This window comes from Poecilia reticulata, chromosome 9 (assembly GCF_904066995.2).
Source record: "Poecilia reticulata chromosome 9, P_reticulata-male-v2, whole genome shotgun sequence".
NCBI lineage: Eukaryota > Metazoa > Chordata > Actinopteri > Cyprinodontiformes > Poeciliidae > Poecilia > Poecilia reticulata.
Window position 1 is genome coordinate 5889347 of NC_088838.1, and position 25582 is coordinate 5914928.

Consider the following 25582-nt stretch of genomic DNA (forward strand, 5'->3'; position numbering starts at 1 on the left):
ATCTTGCCACTGAGCCACATCTGTCCAGACATTTGTTGGATGTATAAAAAAAACAAACTAAAAATGAATTCAACTTAAGAAGAAGGCAACTGGACTTCACCCAAAAGTTCAGTTCTCAACATGGTTGATAGTAACAAACAAAATCCACAAATTGAGCACATTTATTCAGTAGGAAAAAAATAAGTGTGTTTAACTTTAAAATCACCAGAAGCTCAGACGTTGGTACCGCTGCTGTTTGTACAGTGTCATTTTGCCAACAGGACGACACTTCTTTAATATTTAGCAATATTGGAGAATACAGAGTTCTGGGTCTTCTCTTTCACCATTTTCCTCACATGCATGGTGACATGATAAAAGGAGGTCCTCTTCCTGTCTGGAGCTACTTGCTGGAAGAACTGGGCCTCAGTGTCCCATCACAGTCCTATCCCAGGGAAACAGAAAGAAATTGATAATTTATTACAAGTCCCTAGAAGTTTCTTTCAACTTAAAAAAAAATAAGGTAAAAAAAGAAAACAAATGTTTTGGTTTAACTACCTCCAGTTAACAGTTACTGGAGATACCTCTTAAACATTTTTTATTTCTTAAGCCGGTAGATAAGTTGTTTTGGGATTTTTTTTTTTTTTACCCAGGAAGTGCGTAAACAAGAATGAACAAAAAAAGACCTTAAAAGTTATTTATTTCAGGTTAGTATCCATTTGTTTATGAACTTCTGTGTAGTTCTCCTAAAATCCTTCACCATGAACAGATCTTAAAAAAACATGCATTTGGTTTACTATAAAAAAAATTCTAACAAACTTTCAAGAAGTATTTGTTTACTTCAAGACTGATCATCTAAACTAAGATTCTGTGCACAAAATCAAAATAAACATCTTTCTTAAAAGAAAAAGTACATACAAACATTTTTGGAAGTCAATATTAAGTGTCTCAAACAGCCTATTGTGCCAGTTTAACCAGTAAGTACAAATGTGCTTCATGTCACAAAACGTTTCTCCTGACAGGCAAGAAACCAATAGAAATGGAAGTGGAGCTTAAAGTTTTTTCATGCATATAAAGGTTTAACAAAGAATGATAACGTGGTTGTTCTCGTATCTGTTCATCCCTAGCTGTAGCCTAAGAAAATCCCAGAATGTTTAACAAGTACGAATACTTTTGCCATGCTGTGTCATTGGGTTTCAGAAGCTCCTGACCAGTCATAGCATGGTGCAGGAGCAGCAGGGATTGTCTTTGTGTACTGCCTCGGCCTCCTCCGACGGTGGGGGGCCACGGACTGAAGACTCGTCCTTGGACTCAGACAGCGAGCCCGTGGACGTGGACAGGAGCCTCCCGCACACCAGGTCGGCGGCGTTCCCGTCCCTGACGGAGAAGTCTGTCACAGTTTTCTCCCTCAGCGACATATCCCCGTCTTCGTCGTCGTCTATCAACACAAACTCCTTCAGGTACGTCGTCCCTGCTTCGTGCAGACTGTGGTCCTCCACCGACTCCTCTAGAGTGTAGCCATCTACAAAGGTGATGGTGGAAGACTCTGTGAGCGACTCGTGTGGCTCTGTGGAGTTGTCCTCAGGGCCTGAGTAGATGTGGCTGCTTGAATCCAAGACCGGCGTAGAGTTTCTGTGGAACGTCTCACCTCTCACACTGAACGTTTGTTCCTTTTCAGTTCTAGGAATGAGATCCGGAGCAGACGGTACCCTGTGTGTTGTGTCACCTCGGCTCCTGAGTTGGTCTCTTCGTTTGTGAGCGCTGACTTCCACAGCGTGGCCATTCCCGGGGTACATTTTAAAAGCCACTCAGAGGCAGTCATGGTAGACCTGCGCACTGCTGCTCCCTGGTGGCGCAGAGAAGGAAGTGCTGGCACTGCTGCCTCCTCCTCACCAAGTCACAGATCGGTCCTGATGCAAAATACAAAGATGGAGATTCACTTCAAAGGTGTGAATATACATAAGATTAAATCTATTAATTCCTTTTTAATGATATCCAAATAGTAAAAACAGGCTTTGAGATGTTTTGATAATTCTGGCAAATAAGCAAAACAGAACAATGCAAAAAAAAAAAAAAAAAAAAAACCTGCCTAAAGTTTTTCAGCACTTTCATTAGTGTGGAGAATGTAAAGATGAAGAATGACATAAAGTATTAGACTTCATTTGGAAAATGTGCAGGATGTAAAAAAATGGCCAGAAACTTCTAAAAAGTCCAAAAAGATAGCCAGTGAAGAAGCACAACAATTAGAAAAAAATAGCATTAGAAGTTAAAGTCGTTGGTGAAATATAAAAAAAAAACATGACAGAGGCTAAAAAAAGGGCTAATCTGTTGTCTTAAAACCAGCTGACCTGTTCTGAAAGCTGCATGAAAACTGTTTAAAGATGATTTAATTTGGTTTTGGTTTGACAAAATGAGTATGTTGTTGTAAGACAAAGAACAATTATTCTCTGTTACTGCCATCACAAAAGGTTGGAGCTTTTAGGGGAGAAAAACCACAGACAGGATCAGTCTAAGAGTCTGAAGCATGGTGGTGGAGGGGTCTTTACTTAACTTTACTTTCCATTATCTACCAAGAACTACTGGTCATTACGACCACAGCTGCTGTTCACACTAATGAAACAGCGCTGCCAACAATCTATCATCTACAAATTACGTCATTGCCATATTTAATTCAGATTATTCTGTGCACGTTTCTGCTCTTTTCCACTTCCATATTAACTGGAGTAGATAATTGTAAGCAGCGGGGAGTTGTTGTACAAACCAGAGAGAGAGAATGAGCTGTCATTTGGGATAGGACTCTGGATCAAGAAATGAAGCCTGCACCGTGAAAGAAGCAGAAAATAACTTGCGTTCCCTCAGGACTGGCTCTTTGAAGACACACACAGATGATTTGCTCTAATGTGCTCCAACAAAAGGAGGAAAGTGATCGTTTCGTTCTCACTCTTTCATTCCCATCTTCAGAAAAAGTCACTGTGGATAAGGGTTTGCCACTAACATATATAAACCATTCCTTATTGAGAAAAATCTCCACAGAATTTACATCTGGATACTGAGATGGCAACAGAAGAAGTCTGGATTAGTTGCCTAATCTCTGGTGAACCACTAAGTGTTTATGGCCCCACGTTTTAGATCCAGTTGATGACCTACTTTCATTTTCTCTTAAGTTAAATCTCCCATCAACTCTGACAAAGTTAATAAAGTATTTGACAAACAGGCCCAAAGCATCACAGAAGATTTAACCCTTAATCATCCATCAAATCATCCATGGTGGTGATATTGTGAATCCAGAATGCCACCCTTTGCAGCAAAAACCTAAAAATAAGCTTTGGCGATAAAAAAAATAAATACTGCTGCCTAGTGGTGGCAAGTTAAATTACGTTTATTTAATTACTATTGCTGCTATTTATATTACTACAGTAATCATCTTTGTAAAAGGAAAAGTGGCTATTATCCATCATCTTGTGGTGCACCTGTACCCCTCACCCCACCCTAATATTAATGTCTACATCTGCAAGTACCTCCTGAAATATGGCTGCAGTATTTTCTGAATTAGATTGGCTAGTGTGGTAAATAAACACAAAATTGAACAACGTCCTGATCAAGGACGTTTCCAGTTTCTGGCTTTATAAGTTTAATGCAGCTTACGTTGTACAACAGGCTTGACAAAATGACCGTGTTACATTCTACTGATTCATATGCATGACAGAATAGGGACTCTATAAATGAATAATAACAAGCATGAAAACATGAGCCACTGGAAGTTAGAACGGCTACTGAGCAGATAAAAGATACATAGGGTTTTAAGAGGCTGCTTAGTTTTGCTGCCGATTTTCAAAAAGAAGGGAACCGTTTTTCCACACTAAGCCACCAGAACAAAACAGAGCAGAAGATTGAGGCAGGTAATAATGACATTGTGTTTTTACCTGAAGACGTCTGAGCTGTTTGCCTCCCTCTGATCCTCCATACAGCCGGTGGAAATGACTTCTCATCTGAGCAGAAACTGGAAACAAAGACACTCCCAGCCTCCGCTTAGAAACTACAACTGCTGTGTGGCACTGAGAACAAACCACGCCTTATACCAAAACCACTAACATGATTGGTTACAAATATGTGTCATTTTTAATTGACTAAATATGAGTCGATTTAGTCAAGTGTTTACAATTCAAACAGTTGCATAAAACTGCAGTATACATAACTTTTAACAAATACATGTTTTTTTCCATATTTGTTAAACGTGTCACCATATTGTTACAGAATGCTACCAGACAGATAATCTATGAAAAAAAAAATCGAGCTCCTCCATCTCCTCGTGTTGCTAATGCTGTCTGAAGAAATACACTGCTCCAGGTCAGAAATAACCAATCAGAGGCTAGAGGAGAGTCTTAGCGCCGTCAATCATGTTCGTGTACTGAACAATGTGCTAATGGTGGAGAAACAATTTACCGATCTAGAGAAACTGTTTAGCTCCCATCATCGGTGGTCACATTAACCAACCTGAACATTCAGGCCAGGCTACATGAGGTTGATTGACAGCACTAGGACCTTCCTCCTGGCTGTGATTGGTTGTTTCTGCCTTGTGCACTGGGAGCACTGGGAACAGGCAGAGGAGCTCAGTTTGTTTTCACAGAGTATCTGTCGCATCTAATACTCTACGGTCAAAACATATTTAAAAAAAAAAAAAAACAGTTACATACTGCAGCTTTAATGAAAACAATACGGAACTAGCTTTTACACAGTCTCAATAAATTCAAAATCATTGAAGAAATAAAAACATTAAAGAAATAAGAGGGTTAATTTAATAGTTATTTCAGTAATTCAGATGTGTATGTTAAGCTCATACAGATTAATTACAGATTTACATATTTTCACTGTTTATTTTAGTAAAATAAACAGTGAATTGATGTAAAACTAAATTTCTTGAAAAATGTGAATATTTTATAGAGATAAAAAAAACATTTTTACACAAAAATGAGAATCTGCTGAAAAGTGTCTCCATATTTATGCAGTCGACACTTGGTAAGGGCTCCTTCTACATGAAATAAAATGTGAAAGCAGTGACAAGCACAACAGGCTTTATTACGGTGAATTTACACAGACGAAATGTAACACAGTTTAGGGCCAATTTAAACATTGATCTACATTTTAACAGAGTCCCACTCTTTGTATAGCTATCCTGACAGACGCATTGGAAGCCATGTTCAACCAGAAGACAGAGGAGGTCATAATTATTTTATGATCTTAGAAAAAAAATCCATTCATCCAAATCCTAAAAAAACAACAAAAAACAAAAATGTGTATATTATGAGAAACGCCTAGTAAATTGCCTTTCAACTGTAATCAAACCTTCTTAGTCCGATTTGTTTGAAAAAGCTTAAGACTTTTCAAAACAACCGAATTTTTTAAAACTAACACCTCTCAGCTGTGCAGCGATGCATGAAGAGCCACTCCTCTCTGTGCCACACACTGAAGGGCAGCATATAAATAATCCAAGAGGACAGACTCTCACACACATGGAAGCTGCAGACGGAAATACCGGAGTGATGAAATATTGAAAAATGTTCAGTCACAGCAGGAGTGATGTTTGCTTTGACCCAATACGGTCAGCGGGTCGACACAGCACCGACAAAGTGTTCAGTGTGGTCTACAAAACGTCCGGCGTAAACCGTAACCTCAATCTGACCGGATCCTGCTGAAGGGAAACTAGACAAAACATTTATTATTACTGAAAAAAAGTGAAGATTCTTCTGGTGATAAATTATCCTGTAAGCTAAGAACCAAAAGAAATCAACACAGATTTTTCCCAGCAGATTTTTTAGAACAAGGAAAAAAATGTGCTGATGACTGATAATGACCCGAAACATAGAGCCAATGGTTTAACACATTTTAGATCCTGTTTATGAGTTAGAATGACCTAGTCAAAGATTATCAGAAAACCGGTACGTGAACATTTTTTGTTGACAGATGTTCTCCATCCTACGAAATCAGTCCCACCATGTGGGAGGAGCTTTGTCCCTGCAGTTGCACCTGGAAACTCAGGCCTTCATCAGCAGACTGACCCATGTTTTTGCTCGTGTCCCAGAACCTGATAGTTACAGTTCCTGCTGCTGGCGGAGTCTCCTTAAAATGGGCTGTGACGCAGACGGGAGCCGTGATGATTTCAACACCTGGAGGCACAACAGAGATGTGACGCATCGTTCGCCTGGCTGCAGACAAATCTGTGGTCGATAATCGGCTGCCTTCCTACCTTTGCGCTTTTCTATTTCGGCCAAGCAGACGGACAGCATCCAGAGGCCCGGCGCTGTTCGAGACTTCAGGCAGCAGAACACAGCCGGCAAAGACAGGAGGCGATGGGGGGAGTAGTCAGTGAAGGGCCAAACACACTGAAGGCCGGTCATCATGGGAACTCTGACCTCCACCTGCTTTATACTGTCCTTATCGTCTGGCTCCTCCTCTAAAACAGTAAAATTCACATGTATGAAAGGAAGAGTACACAAAAATCGTATGCAAGTCACAGTATTAGCACTTCAACATATGTTTAAGTAAAAGTAAAAAGTAGCCATTCAAGAAATGAAGTAAGAGTAAAAACGTTATTTGGTAAAAAGGTTACTCAAGTACTGATCAATTATTCAAACATAATATTTAAAAATTATATCAGACAGACCAAATTATAAAGTTGTGTGAAAATGTTGGTATTTTAAAGAAGTATTATTAAGTAAAACCGACTTGCTAGAGCTTTACATCATGTTATAATGTCATTCGCTCTTCAAAAGCATACTCGTTGCCTTGATTCTTTCCTGCATGCTTGAGAAATACTTTAATCTCCAAGGCAACCATTCAGCTGTGCAGAATGCCTAGGTGTACCGAACTCCTACTCAGAGCTGCAGTTTCCAAGCTTCTGCCTCACAGAGCAAAAAGTACAGCAGGTTTCACACTAGCCTTCGTTCCTCGGCAGGTCTCTGCTTGGCTTGTGGCGCCGGTTCTGTGACAGCAGCGTTACAACGCTCTCCCACACCGGACATCCGGAACGAGACGCAGCGGACAAACAGACGTCCACCTCCACCCCTGCATCCGTCTGCCGGTATCCCTCCACCTTGACCTGAAGCGTGAACGGACCCTTCTTCAGCTCATCGATTGGCTGAAGGGTTTTCAGGCTCTGTCGCACACGAACAAGACCTGACAACAGAAAGTTCATATTGGTGAAATACCAGCAGCAGGGAGGTGAACAGTATGCTGCAGGAGTGTCAGATAGTATCAGTACTGATTCTTTTTTTTTTTACTGCTGACGTGGGTCTGATAAAAACCTCAGCATTTACAATACCTTGCAAAAGTATTCACTCCCCTTTTATTACGATACAACCACACAATTCAATTGATTTAGATGGATTTTCACATAATTATCCAACCCAAAGTAATGGAGAATTTTAATTAAATTGTAAGCTAAAGATATCATTTTAAATAAAAAAAAGGCCTGACCGGTATGGCTGAAAATGAAAACCTGGCATCATTCTCTTTTTGAGTTTATTCCTGGTGTAAAATCTCAACAGAAACCAGATGTTTAATTGTAATGCGGCTAACTTGAAACGTTTAAACACGCCGAAAGTTATCAATACTTTTGTAAGGAACCTCTTTTGTTCGTGTTGTTTTTGTTGTGGTACCTGCTGGGCTGAGTCTAAAGTTGTGGTCTGTTAACAACATAAGCATTAGTCTGGAGCAGAGAACCTCCGGGAAGCACAGCGGGAGGTCTCTGAATTCAGTGTCCGGATAATCCCATCCATATCCTGCTGCTCCGCAGAATCTCCTCAGCAGAGTTTTGTCCAGCCTCAAAGAGCAGCACAGATACGCCAACTCAAAACGAGAACGTCCAGCAGTCCGGCTAATTTATAAAGTGTTTTATCACACTACTTACTCACCTGCAGTTGAGCACCGTGTAAACAGCACGCGCTCCTGTGGCGCGCGCTGCGTACAGGTGGCCTGCTCTCCGCGTCACAGCTCTGCTCAGATATTTGATGTAAAGATACACAAAACTCGGAAGTTTGTCGCTATTCAGCGCATTTTGACGCAGCAATTTGTGAGAGCGATAAATGTACATGTAGCCTAAACATACGGAACATACGGAGAGCGAGGCAACAACACAACTTCGAGCATTTCCCATGCTGCTGAGACTTTGTTTTGAACTCGGAGGTCAGACGGCGCAGGATACTGTTGAGTTCTACGGCAAGCGTCATGAGACAAACATGCTCGATTATTTAAAAAACGACTTGAAAATAATGAATTAAAACACTCCTTTATTCTGAACGAAAAGATATTCTTCAAAATACGACAAGTATTCCGATATATGTTGGATAATTTCAAGATAAAGTTTTAAATTGTTAAAACTTATTGACAGAGTATGTTTCACACTTTATTGGTCAGGTCTGCAACCATTATAGGGTTAATTTTAATTTTCACAGTAGAACAAACATACTTTTCAAAATAAACTCAGTCTTTACGAGTAGAATAGGTCACAAATTCCCAATGGGCCTACTCCAGGGACCCATAGGGTTAGTTATTTTTATCACTCAAAATAAAGTTTGCAGAGGGTCTTCAAAATAAGAATAGGTTCCATATTATTGCTGGGCAATGTTGGCCTTTTAAAATATGGCATAAATGAACCAAAACGACACATGAAAAACGAGATTCTGTTGGCCTTGCAGATTAAAGCTCACAGATACCCTTCAAAATAAGAAACTTAACTTAGTCCTATATGTTGAAATGGCTGCCAAGCCCTTAAAAGCCCCACAACAAAGCTAATTTTTATTCCCTTACTTCAAAACGTCAGTAAGGGAATAAATTGAAAAACTAACAGGCACAAAAATATTAAAAAACTTCAAGATTTTATTGGTTACGTTATTATAGCAGAAGGAAGTTCCACAGCACTAAATTAGTTAGCATTCTTTAAAAATGACAAAAGAAAACCAGAAGAATCCTTCAACTTTTATAGTACATAACAAATTCCTCCAGGAAATTTTCCAGTGACACTTTGTAACACAGAGTGATCTGAAAAGGTCTTTATTCTTGAGCATTCAGACAAAAACAACATTTTCAACAACTGATTCCAATTTCTTGCGAGTACTTTTAAGAGTCGAAATCTCTTGACGATGAATTGTAAAACTAATCATCTCTTTGGGGAAAAGGTCATCAGAGTTATGACTTTATTTGTTGTTGAAAGAAACATTCGTATTAAGGCCGTCGCCATGGGGATGTAATGAAGCCGGTTCTTCGGAGTAGTTCCTGAGCAGACGGACTTGTGGCAGTCGGCTGGTCCATCCAGACTGGGTCATCTGTTCTTCATCCAAACAGAAGCAGCAAAACAATGCAGACTGAATTCACGCCTATAAGCGGCACTGCAGGACGACACACGTCAAGATCAGGTTATTTAAAGAAACATTTAACACAATAACATTATCTTCATTCATTTCTTTCATGACTTTTCTGTGTTGATGTAAATGGCATAATATTTTAAATTAACTTTATATTTTTCTTTTCAAGTCTTATCTGCCTTATAAAGGAGACAGTGCAAACTGTATCCTGTTAGCATTTTAAGGTCATTTATGCCCATTCAAAAGGGATTTTTGATTACATCACCCTGGCAATTTGAATTGAATTTTTTTTTTTTTTATTTCCTTGTGATAAAAATCCCTTTACAATGTTACATTTTATTGTAAGAATTTTATTTGCTGTAAATCCCCAAATTTGGTGTAAATAGAATTGGAAAGAAGCCCAATACCTTTAACCCTCTTTTACTTTATAAGTAATTCTATACAGTTCTCTATTAATATTGAACACACAGATACTGCGATAACTATAAATTAGCACAATACTGTATAACCCTGTTGCTGTGTTTGACAGTATAGCTTACTAAGCTCAATAAGTTAAAAAAGGATTAGTTGGCTGATTTGAGTGGTTAGCAGTAAATATTTTTCTTTTTTTAGCAAAAATGAAAAGAAATGCTTACATCTCATAATGCATGCCTGCATTTTACAACTGTGAGACTCTAAACTTTGCTTTTAATGGAACTTATCAGTTTAGTATTTTACACTAGATGCTACACAAAACCTTAAAATACATGAAAGTCAACATGTTACTCAATCTCTCACATATAAATGAGGGATTCAAAAATATCCCATCCAACAGTTCTTAAATTAAAAAATTAATACATTAATAAATAAATAAAATAAAATGAAATGGAAAAAGTTGATCAGAAACTAGCCAGAAACTGTTAAGTGTGAGAATATGCGGAGTAAAAAGAAACAGGCACCTCTCATCACTGTCCTCACAGAGCGGATGAGGTTCATCAGCTGTACTTTGATGCCTGGTTCATCACCAAACCCTCCAACGCTTTGGTCCACTCCCCAGCCGACTAACCGAGAGCGAAAGCAAACACCAAAACAACACAAATATATAATTCCGTTACATTCTGTTAAACTCATTAGCCTGTAATATCTAATTTAGGAAGTTAGCATAAGCTAACAAGTCGGCTACATTCAGTAGTCCTGTCCAATGACTCGAGGAATTTACAACCTAGCTACTTACTTTTACTGAGGAACCTTTCTTCGTGTAACACAGCGACAGCGTTTATACACAAAATAGCTGCTTGAATTAGAGAGTACAGCGTAAATGCCATGATAAGTCTACAGCAGCTAACTGCAGGGTAGCTGAAGCTATTTACCTATGACGTGGAGTACGGTGGCCGAGGATAGGAAAATGTGTCCGATTGGTCGAAGTCCGCACTCTTTTTTTATTGTTATAATACACAGAATCAAGCTTCGTTCATATTCTGTTACAATAAATATTCCGTTTAATTACAATACTTCGCAGAAATACTCATATTTTATATTGTATTTTGTGTGATGTAGAGCATCATTAAAGGGGCAGTAGTATTTAAAATCAACTTTTTAGCTTTACATCATGTTATTCCCTCATCAAAAACATACCTGAAGTATTACTTCGATTCTTTCAATATTTTTGAGAAATCCTTTAATTTCCATGGCAACCATTCAGCTGTGGAAAACACCTGGTTGGACCTAGCTCCGCCTTCAAGACGCAGCTCCTCCTCTGCTGCGGTTTCCAAGCTTCTGAGCTTCCGCCTCACATAGCAGCCCTTCCCCTGCCACTCCCCCACTGAGCACCTTTAGACTATCCAGCAACAATTAACAAACACCAAGCAGAGTTTCAGAAGGAGAAGTTTCTTAAAGAGACAGAGGCCCAATTTCAAGGAGCTAAATTACAAAGTTGAATTTCTTTTAATATTTGACATGAACTGCATCTTTATAACAACTGAAGGCAACATACTCCATTGTGCTATAAAATAGGACTATGTGCGCTAGAATATACACAAAACTGCCCCTTTACATATGAAAACTAATTATTTAAAATTGTATTATTCATATACATTTAAAAACAGGCAGGTTCATGAGAATAAAAATCTTTATTAGTGTTTTATGAAGTCTGCATAATATGCCACACGCCTGAGAAGCTCATGGTCAAGAAACAAAAAGAAAAAAACAGAAGAAAAAAAAACTGCTCTATCAATACCGCCCTCTATTGGTAAAACAATTGCAACGTCTACAGTACTGACTGGTTTGCAAATAAAAGATTACTGTTAAATACACACATAATGTACTACTTTTATGCATACGCACATCTGGTCCACATCAGTTTTTGTTTTGTATTTTTCTTGTTTTTTTTTTCTCTTTTTTTCACATTCATATGTTGTAGGCCAAAGATAAGAACAATGTAACACTGGACCCAAACACATGGTTCAGTTCCTCCCCGCTCCCGAAAAAAAAAAAAAAAAAATCATAATTCACTAGTTGCACTTCAAGTACAATCTCTAGTGTCATATGGTAAACACATGTACATCAACGGGTGGGACTGGGGACATATTTAAACTTGCAACAACCAAGTAATGAGTTTAAGGTAGTAAGTCTCGTTGTACAAGCTGTCCTTTAAAGACTGAACGAACACAATACGCACATCAACACATAATGTCCCAGTGTGCAGGCACATTCACTCCCATCCAGTTTAGCTGTAACATTTTAAAAGCCAATTGAGTGTGGTTAACTTGCTCGACAAAGCACCAAAAAAAAAAAAAAAAAAAGCTAGAGGTCAAATGTGCTTGGACAATAATTACACACGCACGAAAAAAAGGGTAAAACTAAATTTTTTAAACATCTAAAAAAAAAACTATAACTACAAGGAACTGGATTCAAACTTTCAGTCAACTCTGGTTTTTTGAGCTTTAAATGCAGCAGATTTCTTTGGAAAACAAATTTAAAAAAAAAAGGCTAGATATAAGCTACATATGATGTAAGGGCAGTGATTACTTTCTTCCCCCACCCCACTGAGACAAAAGATATGCCGCTTAGAAATTTGGGGTAAAATGTAGGAATGATCTACACTCTCTCGTTTTAGAAATTACTGAGGTGTTGAATATATTAGAAAATAAAAAATGAATGACGGAAAATTCATTTTTGTGTATGTGTGTGTGTGCATATACACACACAAATACACAAAAGAAAAAAAGTAGCAAAACAACAGGAATATTGACTATGGACAGAATGAATTTACACTGATGCCTTCAAAGTTCTCCTGATGAGGCGTTTAACCGTTTCGCCTTCCAGAGCTCAAGCAGTCTCAGTGTTGGATAGAAAAAAAAACAAAAACAAAAACACAAAAAAAGAGAAATTTAGTTTTTGATAACTTCTGATATATTTTCTGGTCCCTGCCCAGCGTGCTCTGTAAAACCTGGCTGGAAGCTAGAAAACCAGGCGAATCGGATAGGATGCAAATCAGCTAAAAAGAACGAAGAGTGCCAAATGACGACCAAAAAAAAATATATATATATATAAAAACAACAACTACAATAAAACTACAGCCAGTCTGATAGTGCAGTTTATTTAGAGCTATGGAAATATTTATTTTACCAACATTCCTATATGTCTATCTTGAAGGTATGTCTTAGAACGACACTGTGTTACTAAAAAAAAAAAGAAAAGAAAAAGAAATAAATTGGGCGCCATTGTGGCAGAGGCAATTGAATCAAATTTCATAAACACATTGTGGTATTTCCTTCAGGAGAAAAACAGCCACCAAGGCCATCGTTTCTTCAATAAGCCGCCTCCCCTTGACAACAGAGAAGTCTCCCAGAGAAAAGTAAACTTAGGTTCAGAACAATGGATGTGGTGGGATGGAACAACGGGAAAAAAAATATATATATATAGATATATATATCACTTCAGCATTCAAGCAATCTTCAACACTGAGAACCTATTCACATATTTTTGGTATTTCCTCTACTTCCCAGACAACAACCAATATACATTTTTTTTATTTGTACCACAAATAGATCTAATATTAAGGATTTGGGGCAAAGCAATTTAACAAGGTGCATGACATACGTGGATAACAAAGTGCCAATCTCTCTCTCTCTTTTTTTTTATTTTTATTTTCCATAAAATAAAAAAAATGCGTATATGCGAGTTGAACTATGTATTGATGTTCTTCTTCTTCTGTGTGTGTGTGTGTGCGTGCGTGTGTGTGTGTGTGTGTGAAGTTAAAACGGGGATGTGGAACCGAGCCCCAAATACTACGGAGAATGTTACAAAAACAAATTCTGTTATGATTTCTTTTTTCCCCTCTGTTTTTTTCTCTTTTTTTCCAGTTTGGAGTGTAGCCATCTTTGTATCAGGGTTATTTCGGGCGTTTCCTTTGCAGCTTAGGACATACTGGAGCAGCGTGCATTCGGGGTGCCCATCTGGGTGAGAACTTTGTCCAGCCACTGCAGCGGGCCGTTCAGGTGCAGCTCGATCCAGCATGGAGTGCTTGTGACGGTTTGTCGCCTGGAAAAGGAAAAAAGAAAAGCAGTTTTGGTCCCGAGTTGTCCCAACATTCCATCTGCTAATGCTTTAGGCATTTAGTGTACTAATTACTTTTCCAAAGCCACATGTGTGTATCAGCATTTTAAGCACATTAGCCAGACTTTTAAAAAAATCTGTTAGTTTGTCAGCTAGCAAAAACTAAACAACTTGCATAAACTGGAAAGGATTTCAGCTGGCAACTGTGCAAAGGACAATAAACACATCATTTAAACACTTCGGAAAAGTCCACGTGTTATGAATAGAGGTACGTTTAAGGTTCTGGGGACAAAAGTAAAGAATTTATGGAATGGAAAAGGTACTGGGAGTGGTGGGTCCAGAGGTGGCAGCGGCCTGCAGCAGGATACCATTTGCTAAAGTAGCTCTAAGATTCTCCCAAAGCAATCACAACATGCATTTTCTTTAGCATTTTGTAATGTTCATTTACAGTCCAAGTCTCTATCTAGCATGCTAGGTTAAATTTACATAAAACTCGTACACTTAAATAAACCTTTTTGTGCCATATATTTAAATCATGGCCAGAATTTCTGCAGGTTTCAGCAAGTCAAATTTAAGACTTTCAAAAGACCATTTTACTGCCAGATTTTTAAAATTTAAGACCAAAGAACTATAAATATATGGGGTGATTGTGAGCTACCACTGACTTGAATGGGTTGGCAAAAGCAGTGAGCCAGTGGCAAATACAAACATCGCCCAGCCAACCGGGGGTACATTTGCACTTACTCTGGTCGACTATTAGCCCTGCGGGCTAGATAGCAAAGTTTAATAGTAGCTAGTTACCAAACACAACAAATATGTCTGTGCATGACAGAAAAGTTCAGCAAGAAAAAAAAATAAAAATACACACATGATTATATAGTCCTGTCATGACAAAATTTTAAGACCTGTGAGTAGCGTAGTTAAGGCCACAGTGCTCGTTTGGTGTGCAGCGAATGTGGAAATGTTTACACAGATTGTTGCTCAGGGTCATTTTAAATGAACTATAAGAATGAATACGAACTCTGGCTCCTGCATCTTATCTCGTTATTGTGCTCCCGTTTTAAGGCCATGTTAAGGCCTTCATTTAAGATACATGAATTGAAGACTTTCAAACGATGTGTGGACACACTGATGTTGTCTTGCTAATTAACTGAAAACTCTAGCGCACACAGCAGTAGCGAATGCTAGTTGAGACAGTGCTCACCTGTACTCGGCTCCCCAGCCTTTGACGAAGCTCATCCTGATGGTGCACATCCTGGTGAGCTGGTAGACGGCCTCAAAGCCCTGGTTGACCGACTGGGCCAGCAGGGCCGCAAACTCCTGGTTGTTGAAGATTTTTAGATTACAACCTGGAGGAAGAAAGCCGTGAACAGGAGCATGTGTTTTAGAGGTGACGCACAAATAAAGGCTTATTTCTGAATAAAGTGCCAACTACTGTTCAGCTTTTGTGACAGCTTGTGAATACAAAACAATAAAGACGTTTTGAACTTACTTGCATTAAAAATACCTTTTAAAAGGAGGTTAATTGTCATAACTGTTCAGTGTAACCTGACTAAAAAGTCCGTATTTCTCCTACATGCTGCCATTTTCAGCCTCTTACCTGGAGGAATTTTACACACCGTCGCCGGATGCCAGCCGTACCGCTGGTTGCAGTTTGGACTCTGGACAAAGATAGCGCTATCACTCAAGCACTCTGCAAACACCTCCCCTCCAATGTAGTAAAGTCTAACTCCTCTTCCTGTAAAAAAAAATCCAATTCATCATGCCTTACAAATGGGAAAACTTGCAAATTTGTGCCCCAAAATCTATAACTAATTTTCAAACTTCTATCTTACTTGGATACTATTGAGATAAACTTAGAGAATAATTATGAAGTGAAGAAATGAAACAGATATTCTGCTGACTAGAACCAACTCGCTCAGCTGTGCCGTACCTATGTGCCGCCGAGTCATCTCCACAGTGGCGTTCCTGTTGACGTTGGACAGCAGGCCGAGGCAGAAGCGCTCCGAGTTGGACGGGTCCGTGAATCCGTCCACCGTCAGCGAAGGCTGAGAAGCGTGGAACGTCTCGCCCACACGCTGGTTGAGCTCGTAGTACGCTATGGAGCACCAGAAGGCCGGCTCCGAGTACGTCACCGGCTGCAGGTCTGTGGGACGGGAGGCACCGCATCGGTAGTTAGCTACAGTTGTCATGGTAACACAAATGCCATTCCACAAACCGGTCACATGACCAGATGAAAAACAAACCAAAAAAAATTGGTGCATTCTACAATTTTTTTTTTAATCTAACCACAGACCTTTAAAAAAAAAATAAATAAATAAATAAAAAAAAGAAATAAATTAAAAGATATAAACAAATGATTCATTTCTTTTTTAAATAAGAAAAACATTTCATTGCCTAAAATGCAATAACAGCATTCTTTTAGTGAATACATGATCATTTGTAGCAAAAGATGCATCTGCAGCCAAACAGGAAATTGTTAATTATTAGTAACTGTAATTAGTAAAGCACAGTGCTTAAGATTTGTTGGTATCGTTACAGAATTTGAACCAGGTGAAGCTAAAACTATAACCATCTGACTTCTAGTTGGAACATATTTACAAAGACGTTTTATTAAATTTTAAATGCAAAATGTTTACATTTTTATACAGCTTTGGATTTATTACTGCTCTGAGTGTGTTGCTCTTTTAGCAAATCTGTATTCTCCTATTAACCAATTACTAAATTATTTCACAATTATTTCAAAAAACGATTCATCACAATTAATCATTTCAGCCCCGGTGCCATATATTTGTAAATTGTCGTTTATTCCCCTCAATAATAAGGCTCTGACGATCTATGTTGATTAAATGATTAACGACCTAATTACATGGATGCAAGACGTAAACACTGACCTATAGTATATCATCGAGTTTAAAATTTCAACTTTTTATTTCAGTGCCTGAAAGAGCTTGGAAAGAAAATGGCCAAGTCATATTTTAGTTGTTTTTTTTGTGCATTGACACAGATAGATGTAAATAACTGCGATAGATGGATGGATGGATGATATATCATTTTTATCTCACATTTGTGACTTAAACTGAATAGTAATCGTATTGTGGCGTCCTGTGTGATATCGGCAAACGCATCGTCATCTAAACAAATCGATATAATATTGAACAGTGATAAAGCAGATGGTTCACATCTCACCCATGCTGTGATTGACCGGAGACAGAGTGTTGGGAGAGAGTTCTTGTGGAGAACCTGAAGCAAAAACAGAACCAACAGAGTTTTACAGCAGATCGTCGCATTGTGACAGCCTTATTCATTTATCATCACCGCAATATCAAAATTTATATCTATATACTCTGTAATAAACATATCACAAAGAACCACTCACTGTTCAAGTGTCTTGCATTCGGCCTCTCTACATCTGCAATATGTTTGGTGAAACTTGTCATTTAATGCAACACGAAAGGTTTAAGGAATAAAAGAGTCATTAAAAAAAAAATCTGGAGTCAAACTCCAGTCCTCGAGGGCCGCTGTCCTCCATTTTTAAATGTACCACAGGTGCAAAACACTGGAATGAAATGGCTTAATTACATTTCATTTGCCTGCTGTGTGAAAGTAGCTCATGTTAACTTTAAACTCTAAACAAATTCACATTATCAGTGTTTGTTTGTTTACAGCAAGTCATGTCGTTACTGCAGTTCCCACCAATATTCACGTCTATTCCTCAAATTGTGCAGCTCTAAACAGGCGGTTCTGATAATACCATGACTTCATTTCAAAACAATACCGTTCATCTAATCAGCACCAAGGGAGAAGGACGTGCTAGTCTAGGGTACCTGTGTCCATACTTTGATTCATCTGCTGGTCGCTGGCCTCTCCATCCTCGCTGATGTAACCCGGTGGAGGCGTCTCTGAGAAAAACGAAAGAAAGCCAGACGATGCTGAATTGGAGTTCGAGACAAAAACTCTTTATCAAACGACGGCGGCAGTCAAATCCAGACGGTTCTACCTGGTATGTAGTTGTTTGGAGGTTCGATTCCTGCAGGGAAGTTTGTGTTTTCGGGTATGGAATGAGTGTAGTCGTCCAGAGGTGGCAGCTCGGACAGGATTTCTGAGTGTCTTGGCACAAGAACGGGAGGCAGCACTACGGTGGAGGATGAAACGCAGGAAGACGTGAGCTCACTGTGTTGCAAAATGTTTTTTTGACTTAAAACCAGATCTAACAGATTTCATAGGAAATAAATGAATGATTAGTTCATAAAGATTACAAGACAGACTTGGGAATATCAGCTAATTATATTAAGAATTTATTGAGATGCATTTTTTGAACTAACAGGAAGAGTTTTACTTGAAACAGGAAGTTGAACCGTGAGATGTTTTGTTTTAAACTGTGGTTGTAGTTTTTCTTTGTTACTCTGGTCGGTCCTCTGCAGTGTCTGTTCAGCTGCTGTATTTCTTTTCTGTTTTACTTGTTAAGGGTTTATACAGGAGTCCCAGAGCTGAATTTACTACCTCTACAATATTTTTACTACCAACACAAAATAGAGCCAATTTCGCACCGATTTCCTCAATTTTGGGAGATTGGTCGATATTTACGTGAAGCCAATCTCATCCTCTGATCTTTTCTACTTCAGCAAAGGTCTAAAAATCAGCCATGTTCCTCTTCTGCTCTGCAGTGAGAGGTTTGACCGATAGACCGGCCCACCAGGTCATGTCTGCAAGTTTGTAGTTATCAATAGTGACCCCACTGTTACCAACTTAGAGACTTTCCTCCTATATTTAGCGACATTTCAATCAACAAAATGGCATTGTCTAAAATCGAATTCGGCAGGTCAAACTTTTTATAAATTGATAATCTATAATCTGCAAGAAAGCTGTAATTGGTTCACTGACCCATGTAAGACAAAACTTTATCCACTTACTTGAAGGTCTAACTGTGACTTTAACTTGACCAAACCTCACATGTTAAAAACAGCAAGCACTATTTTTAGTGCTTATCCTAAATCCATAGACTTAGGATACATATAATAAAATATGTATATTTTATTAAGAATATCAGTAAAATGCAATGACATTCCAATTTCACAAGCCAATGTTTTATTCTCAGAATATTAAGGCGTTTTCGCACTGCAAAGGAACGGAACGAAACGGAACGGAACGAAACGGTTCCAGCCCTGTTGTGTTTGCATATACACTGAGGGCGCCATCGAAGCTGTACCTGATGTCATTATTTTTGAAACTAAATAATGGTTTTGATGTAGCGGCCGAAGCCTTTTCCTCAGAGATGTGGCGGAAAACTTTCTCTTTCCTCATTGACCGATCTAGTTCATTCTGTACTCATTCATCAGCAAGTAAGCGGAGGAAAAAAAAACCTCATCATTACACCAGGTGATTAGACTATATTGAGACGAATCCATTGCTAATTAAAACTAATAATAAAAATATTGAAAAGAGCACTCTTTACAAAATACAGTTTAGTGAGAGCCAGCTGTCAACAGAAAATAAACGTCTGACTCCATAACAACCAGCGGCCAATCAGCTCCTGGTTCTAAGCAGAACCACTTGGCCGGCCCGATTGGAACCACAGCTTTTGTGGTTCCAAGGGGCCGGGTGGAACCGGTCGCAAGTTGTAATGCAAACACGGTCGGAACCGTTCCGTACCGTTCCCTGCAGTGCGAAAACGCCTTTAGTTTGCTACTAAATGTCAACACTAGGACAATTTGATAACAAGGTACAAGGGTATCATATTTCACAAGTCATTGAAAAGTTTAAATAAACAAATGTCTATGTGCAGCGAAATTCTGTGTTTCTGTGACCAACACACCAACTCTGTCAGATCATCCTTACAATTAGAGCAGCTGTTTAAATTAGCTAATCAACCACCGCTGTGTTCAGATCATTTATAATCGCAAAATAAACATCAAGACTGAAAACATGAAACTGTTAAGGACTGAATGTGTTGCCCTTGGTGTGGGAAACGTTTGCGGGTTTTATGGTTTTGGATCCTCACAAACAGTGGAGCTGTTTGTTGCTATGGCAACGAGTCTGCGTGTAGCTAGCAGACACTGAAAGTGAAGAGCGGGGGATACGAGTGGTATTGAGTTGTTCTTTGACGGTCTTTCTGAGTTATTTTCCCTTTGCTGTGGCGCACTGCTCTAAATTAACTTACTTTAGTTGCTGCGGTGTTCAGAGCAGCTCAGCTCTGAGCTGCTGTGTTTAGAGTCAGCAAGGTCCTCTTCCTGTTCGCAGCTCCCGTCGCATCGCTGGTAAAACTTTAGCTCGTAGCTGAGCTTGAGTTTGCGGCTACATCGCATCGTTTAGCCCAAAAACCGAAACGGGGATCTGCTCCACGGTGGAGCCTCAACCCGCGCAGGAATCCGCTGCTGATGAACGGTGGCTGCTCCGGTCGGTCTGATTTGATCACAGTCATGTCGTTCCAGGTCAAATTTAGATTTTTTTTCGTGAATAATTTACAAAATGCCTTTCGGGGTCATTCCTAGTCTTTGAATCTTGGATCATCAAGCCAAAGTTGTGAAAACGTATATAAACGTTTTACTGGCCTTAATTTGAGCTTATTTAATTAACTACCTTTTGTTCTTAAATGGTGAAAATCAAAGGCCAGCATCTCCATGATCATTTTTGAAGCTCCTGTTTCTACACACTGCACATCAGGCCAACATATGATTGATTCTCTTAAACAGGGGTGTCAAACTCCAGTCCTCAAAGGCCTAGATGTGCCACAGGTACAAAACACTGGAATGAAATGGCTTAATTACCTCCTTCTTGTGTCAAGTTCTCCAGAGCCTTGCTAATGACCTAATTATTCTATTCAGGTGTGGTGCAGCAGAGGCACATCTAAACATTGCAGTGGCCCTCGAGGACTGGATTTTGACACCTGTGCTCTAAAACAGTGGTGCCCCAAAGTTGGTCCTGGAGGTCCGGCATCCTGCATCCTTTTAGTTCCCTCCCTGGTGGCAGTAACAACCTTTTCAGCATGTCAATGTTCTTCTTAGGGCTACTAATGAGCCATCATTGGATCCAGGTGCGCTAAACCAAGGAGAGAACTAAAACATCCAGAAACAAATTCCTTCCTGCGTCAAAACGCAACGCTTTACTTTGCGCTGAACGTCTTAAAAAGTTGACGACTGCCCCTTTGGCTGCTCTCTGTGCAGTACAACAACCAGACGTGTATCAGTGATTTGGCCGACAAGCGTTGCTCTCACCTGGGGTCTCCACCCTCTGGTAGTGGTAGGGGTTGATGCACACCTCGTCCTTCTTGAGGTGGAAGGCGTACTCGCAGGCCTCAATGGCGCGCAGCTCGTGGTGGCTGTGAAGGTCCGGCCACCGCCACAGGCGGCAGTAGATGACGTGAGGAAGGCCCTTCCTGTGCGAGACCTGCTGGCGACCGTCTAGGGATCTGATTGGATGGCGAACAGCAACAAGGATGTTTTTGATGTCCAATCTTAAAACGTTGTGAAACACCAAACGCGAGTTGAGGATATTCACCTGGTTTGGTCGGGGTAGCTGTACAGGCCTGACGTGTCCCACTGTTCTATCGTATTTGGTGTACTCAGTCCCCATATTTCAGAGCAATTGCTGTGTACGGAGAAGAAACACAACCAGAAAAAAAGAAAAATATTAGTATTTTTTCAGTAAGGATGTGGAAACTCTTATTGGAGTTTCTGTGACAAAATAAAGCCACCAGATTCAGCTGTGGAAATGAACTTCAAGCAAAAGAAGCCTTTTTGAAGGACTTGAGGAAAAATAAGGGTGATGTTAAAAATCTGTTCTCCATGTTGTGGCTCTGAACACTAAAAATAGCTTTTCTACAGATATTTCAGAACTTATGTGGAGGCCAACAAAATATGGCGTTACTGGGGGTGGGGGGTATGGACTTAAAGGTTTTATCACTTATGACGATAACAAAAGTGACAATAAGAACTGGGGGTGCACCAATTGCAGTTTTCTGGCCGATCGCTGATTACAGATCTTTAAAAGCCTGACCACCGATTTGACCGGTAGCATTTTTTTTTGGTCTGAAATGTTGGTGAATGTAGCAAAAAAGTCGCTCTGTTGGCAACAGTGAGGCGACTGTTGTTAACTGCAAACATGCAAACTTGAGCTTTATTGGTATTTATTTATGTTTCTGGAGAAAATAGTAAAAGTAACAATCCCATCTATGTGGACAGTTTTGGGGGCGTTAAACATTATCAATTGGAATTTATTGTGACAACAATAAATCAAAACTCCTATTATGCTGACAAATTTATCCAGACAAATGAGAAACAATACGATAAGTGTCCAACAAGAAGCACACCCCATGGCACAAAACAAAGGAAATCAGAGGAGGAGGAAAGTTATTCAAAATCATCATTTAAAATAAAAAAAATAAAAAAACTAGATTCAGAAATTCTTAAAACATTTACAGAAAGTGTCCAAAAGGGAAAGTTGACAAATGAGCTGTTGCTTCATCAGACACACAAACACCAGGGAATTCCAGGAAACAAATCTTTCCCAAAAACGTCCCCACTGAGTTTTAGTCTGGGTCATCAAGGCCGGCCGATAAAGGGGAACGTCTTCTCCTGACCTTTAACAAACCCTGCAGATGCCGTCGGCACAGTGGGAGGCAAACTGTAATATTCAGCTGCACCCGACGCTCAAATACGTCTTTGGAAACGAAGTCAAGTTAGGAAGAGAAACAGGGAAAAAAAAAAGTTTCCAACCGTTAACACGAGGAGGAAGCTCACCTCGGGATGGTGACACACTTTGTGTTGCAGTTCTGGGAGGTGATGGCCTTCTCCAGCTCATCCAGCTGACCCGTCTTCTTCAGCTTCTTCACCAGGCTTTTCACAGCTTTCTCGCACCACTTCTCTTCTTGCCCGTTCTGCTCGCCGCCTCCCGCTAAACCTGGCCCGGTCGACGTCTTCTTCAGCGTCAGGAGCCTCTTCACCACAGGAGGGGTGAACGGCAAGATGGACGACATCTCGACCCACCGAGAGCCTCGAGGTGGTTTTGGTGTGAGCTCTCGCTTACCGACGAGGCAGGGGGCGCACGGCGGGGGGAGGACGAACTTGGAGCTACAGCTTCGGGCCCTTGCTCTGAGGGGCCCCTCTGGTAATGAGTGAGTCACAGGATGGAAGCCAACGCTAGAAGTCACTCAAAAGATTTGGGCACCTTGCAGGGGAAACATAAAAAGTATTATAAATCACAAAAATCAGAAAGAAAAACACCTTTTTCAAACCTGTTTTCAAACCCTGAAAATTTAATCAACCAATTAATTGTGAATAATAGATTACTGAAACAATTGCCAACTAATGTAGCTATAAATTAATCGCTAACCATAGTATAGACTCAAAAAAAGACTATTTGCTGGGAAAAAACAACTTATTTCCAGCAGTAAGTAAGCCAAAACAGTACATATACATATATATATATATATATATATATATATATATATATATATATATATATATATATTGTATGTATTCCCTCAAGTGGGCAGTTTCAGCTTCACCCGGTTCAGATGCACCTTTAAGCAAGAAAATGTTTATTTCATTATTTAAAAAAAAAAGGAAATAGAATTATTTGTTTATTTGCACCTGTTAATGTATTTCTAATATTGCATTTTAAAAAAAGGTTAAGTGGCGAAATAAAAATAAAAAACAGTTGAATGGCCCATTTTTTAAAAATCCGATTAAATTGATTAATCAGAATAATCAATTTAGTCGATTATTGATTATTCATTGTGCAGCAACTAACGATTACTCCAATTAAGCAACTTAACGATTACTAGAGTAATCGTTAGGTTGCTGTCCTTATACTGAGCTGAGTCACAACCAAACTTTAAACTTAAGGAAACACAATAGATGTGTCCTGTATGTTTCTTTAAGGCAGTAAAATAAGGCAGTAAGACGTTTTTGTTTTGTTTTTTTTAGCCACCAACCATATGTTTATAACCTTCTTCTCATCTTTAACAAACCCAAAACACGCTGTTTAAACAGTATGAGTTTGTCGAGGTGCACTGATGCATTTCACAAACAGGAGATCCAACTCAGATCTTTTCAGCAGCTGACCCCTGTCAGCTCCGATCCAAGTAAAATCGGGGGATTTGAATGAAAATCGTAGATATGTTAGTCTGGAAATAATTATACGGTTTTAACGATAAAACTGCAGCAAAGCCATAATAAATAAAAATAAACCAAAACCATTAAGTCAGATCTCAACGATCAAAAGAAATTAGAGGCTCATCTCAAATTATAAACTATTACAGAACTGGATAATTTCGCTGGTACGTTCTAAATTAAACCTACTATACAAAACGGAGAGCAACATACATACATCAGTGTGGTCTCTAAACTTTTCCAAGAGTAACGACTCCCAAAAACTAAAACAGAATCACCACAATCTGATGCTAATCAACAGATTTGGTGACCAGGAGAACTGACCATCTAATATTAGCTCGTCACAGGCGTCCGAGCTAACTGGCTCGTAAGCTAACATAATTGCAGGACTTCGGTTTCCAAACAAGACAAAGTTACGAGCCCGATAAGCAACTGAAAGAATGCTGCTAAATGACTGAAAGCGGGTAGTGTATTTTGAAACAAGGCCAGCCGAGCTACAAGAACCTGGTTGCCCTGAGAGGGCCAACTGTTAGCTGCCCTGGGGGGGGGGGCCTACTGGGCTCAAACCACAACACCACAATGACTAGCGTTAGCTCCCTACATTTCTAAAGAACATTTGTTAAAATAACAGGTGACAAAGAAAAGCAGGCACATTTTAGAGATGCAAGTTCGATTAATTGCTAATGCAAACTCGAGCTAAAGGAGCTGACGTTAGCTTCACGGAGCTAGCAGTCAGCTTGTTATCAAAAATCCTTTTGTTGTGATCCGCGGAAAACCCTCCAGTGCGCAACAGTCAAGTGGGGCTACTTCGGTACCTAGCGAGTTTTATACAAAACCCATCTGATTCAGGCCCAGTGTTTTTATTATTATTATTTTTAATAAACTGTTTGGCGATGTACATGCAACGTTTCTTCATTTCAGCGCAGCTACCCATCTTTTTCCTGAAAAATCCGCATCTAGGTTTGTTAGCATCTTGGACGAACTCTTCCAAAGAGAGTTGAGGCTCCCGCTGGCTAACGGAGCAACATCAACCGCAGCTACAAAACAACACACTCCCAAGCCGAAAAAGCAACGAAAAGCCTTTCAATAGTTACCCCAGTTTTGCAATCCAAGGCTCCGCTTCAACAGCGGCTACCGTCCGGAGACCTATAAAAACACTCATAAAAGTATTTTCTGAGTACAATTCAGCAGCCAAATCATACAGGGCTCCTCTCAAGTTGCTACAAGCGCTACAGTTGCTCGTTAGCTGAGTTCGCTACACCGGAACAGGCTACAAACGTCACAGTGACGCAAGAACTCTTAATCCCTCTTGATTGGACACAGAAAGGTGTTCGTTCTGTGATTTTGAGTGTTTTTGTGCCGAAATTCAGAAGTGAGTAACTTGTAACTTGACTAAATATCCATTAATCTACCTCAAAATTAATGGAAAGAAAGAAAGAAAGAAAGAAAGAAAGAAAGAAAGAAAGAAAGAAAGAAAGAAAGAAAGAAAGAAAGAAAGAAAGAAAGAAAGAAAGAAACCATGTTCAGCGCTTGCTTAATTAATACTTACTTATGACTGAGACAGGTAGCCCAGTATTCAAAACCCCAACTCATAAGGGG

The 25582-nt window shown here is 39.5% G+C and overlaps 3 protein-coding genes across 7 annotated transcripts; all 3 read right to left on the reverse strand.

The window, feature by feature from the left end:
• Window positions 1–145: 145 nt before the first annotated feature.
• Window positions 146–8868, reverse strand: LOC103469780 (uncharacterized). Of its 4 annotated transcripts, none has more exons than XM_081611312.1 (7): window positions 7887–8868; window positions 7632–7795; window positions 6913–7149; window positions 6221–6427; window positions 6033–6140; window positions 3900–3976; window positions 660–1886 (listed from the first exon to the last, which is right to left on the reverse strand). In XM_081611312.1, exons 1-7 carry the CDS (start codon window positions 8126–8128, stop codon window positions 1866–1868), a joined length of 1056 nt encoding a protein of 351 aa, XP_081467438.1. In that variant the 5' UTR covers window positions 8129–8868; the 3' UTR covers window positions 660–1865. The 4 variants fall into 4 exon arrangements, with proteins under 4 accessions (XP_008415922.1, XP_081467438.1, XP_081467439.1 ...); XM_081611313.1 differs by lacking the exon at window positions 660–1886 and having other exon boundaries at window positions 3572–3976; window positions 7887–7967; window positions 8090–8868; XM_008417700.2 differs by lacking the exons at window positions 660–1886; window positions 3900–3976 and adding an exon at window positions 146–421.
• A 140-nt stretch (window positions 8869–9008) lies between these two features.
• Window positions 9009–10925, reverse strand: LOC103469778 (immediate early response 3-interacting protein 1-like). The gene is made up of 3 exons (XM_008417697.3): window positions 10549–10925; window positions 10274–10375; window positions 9009–9359 (listed from the first exon to the last, which is right to left on the reverse strand). Exons 1-3 carry the CDS (start codon window positions 10637–10639, stop codon window positions 9304–9306), a joined length of 249 nt encoding a protein of 82 aa, XP_008415919.1. The 5' UTR covers window positions 10640–10925; the 3' UTR covers window positions 9009–9303.
• A 499-nt stretch (window positions 10926–11424) lies between these two features.
• Window positions 11425–25273, reverse strand: LOC103469777 (SMAD family member 2). 2 transcript variants are annotated; one of them, XM_008417696.3, is made up of 11 exons: window positions 25078–25273; window positions 22610–23036; window positions 21369–21458; window positions 21086–21279; window positions 17872–18006; window positions 17711–17773; window positions 17061–17114; window positions 15805–16017; window positions 15472–15609; window positions 15076–15220; window positions 11425–13856 (listed from the first exon to the last, which is right to left on the reverse strand). In XM_008417696.3, exons 2-11 carry the CDS (start codon window positions 22843–22845, stop codon window positions 13733–13735), a joined length of 1392 nt encoding a protein of 463 aa, XP_008415918.1. In that variant the 5' UTR covers window positions 22846–23036; window positions 25078–25273; the 3' UTR covers window positions 11425–13732. The 2 variants fall into 2 exon arrangements, with proteins under 2 accessions (XP_008415918.1, XP_008415916.1); XM_008417694.3 differs by having other exon boundaries at window positions 17699–17773; window positions 25078–25272.
• Between the last annotated feature and the right edge of the window lie 309 nt (window positions 25274–25582).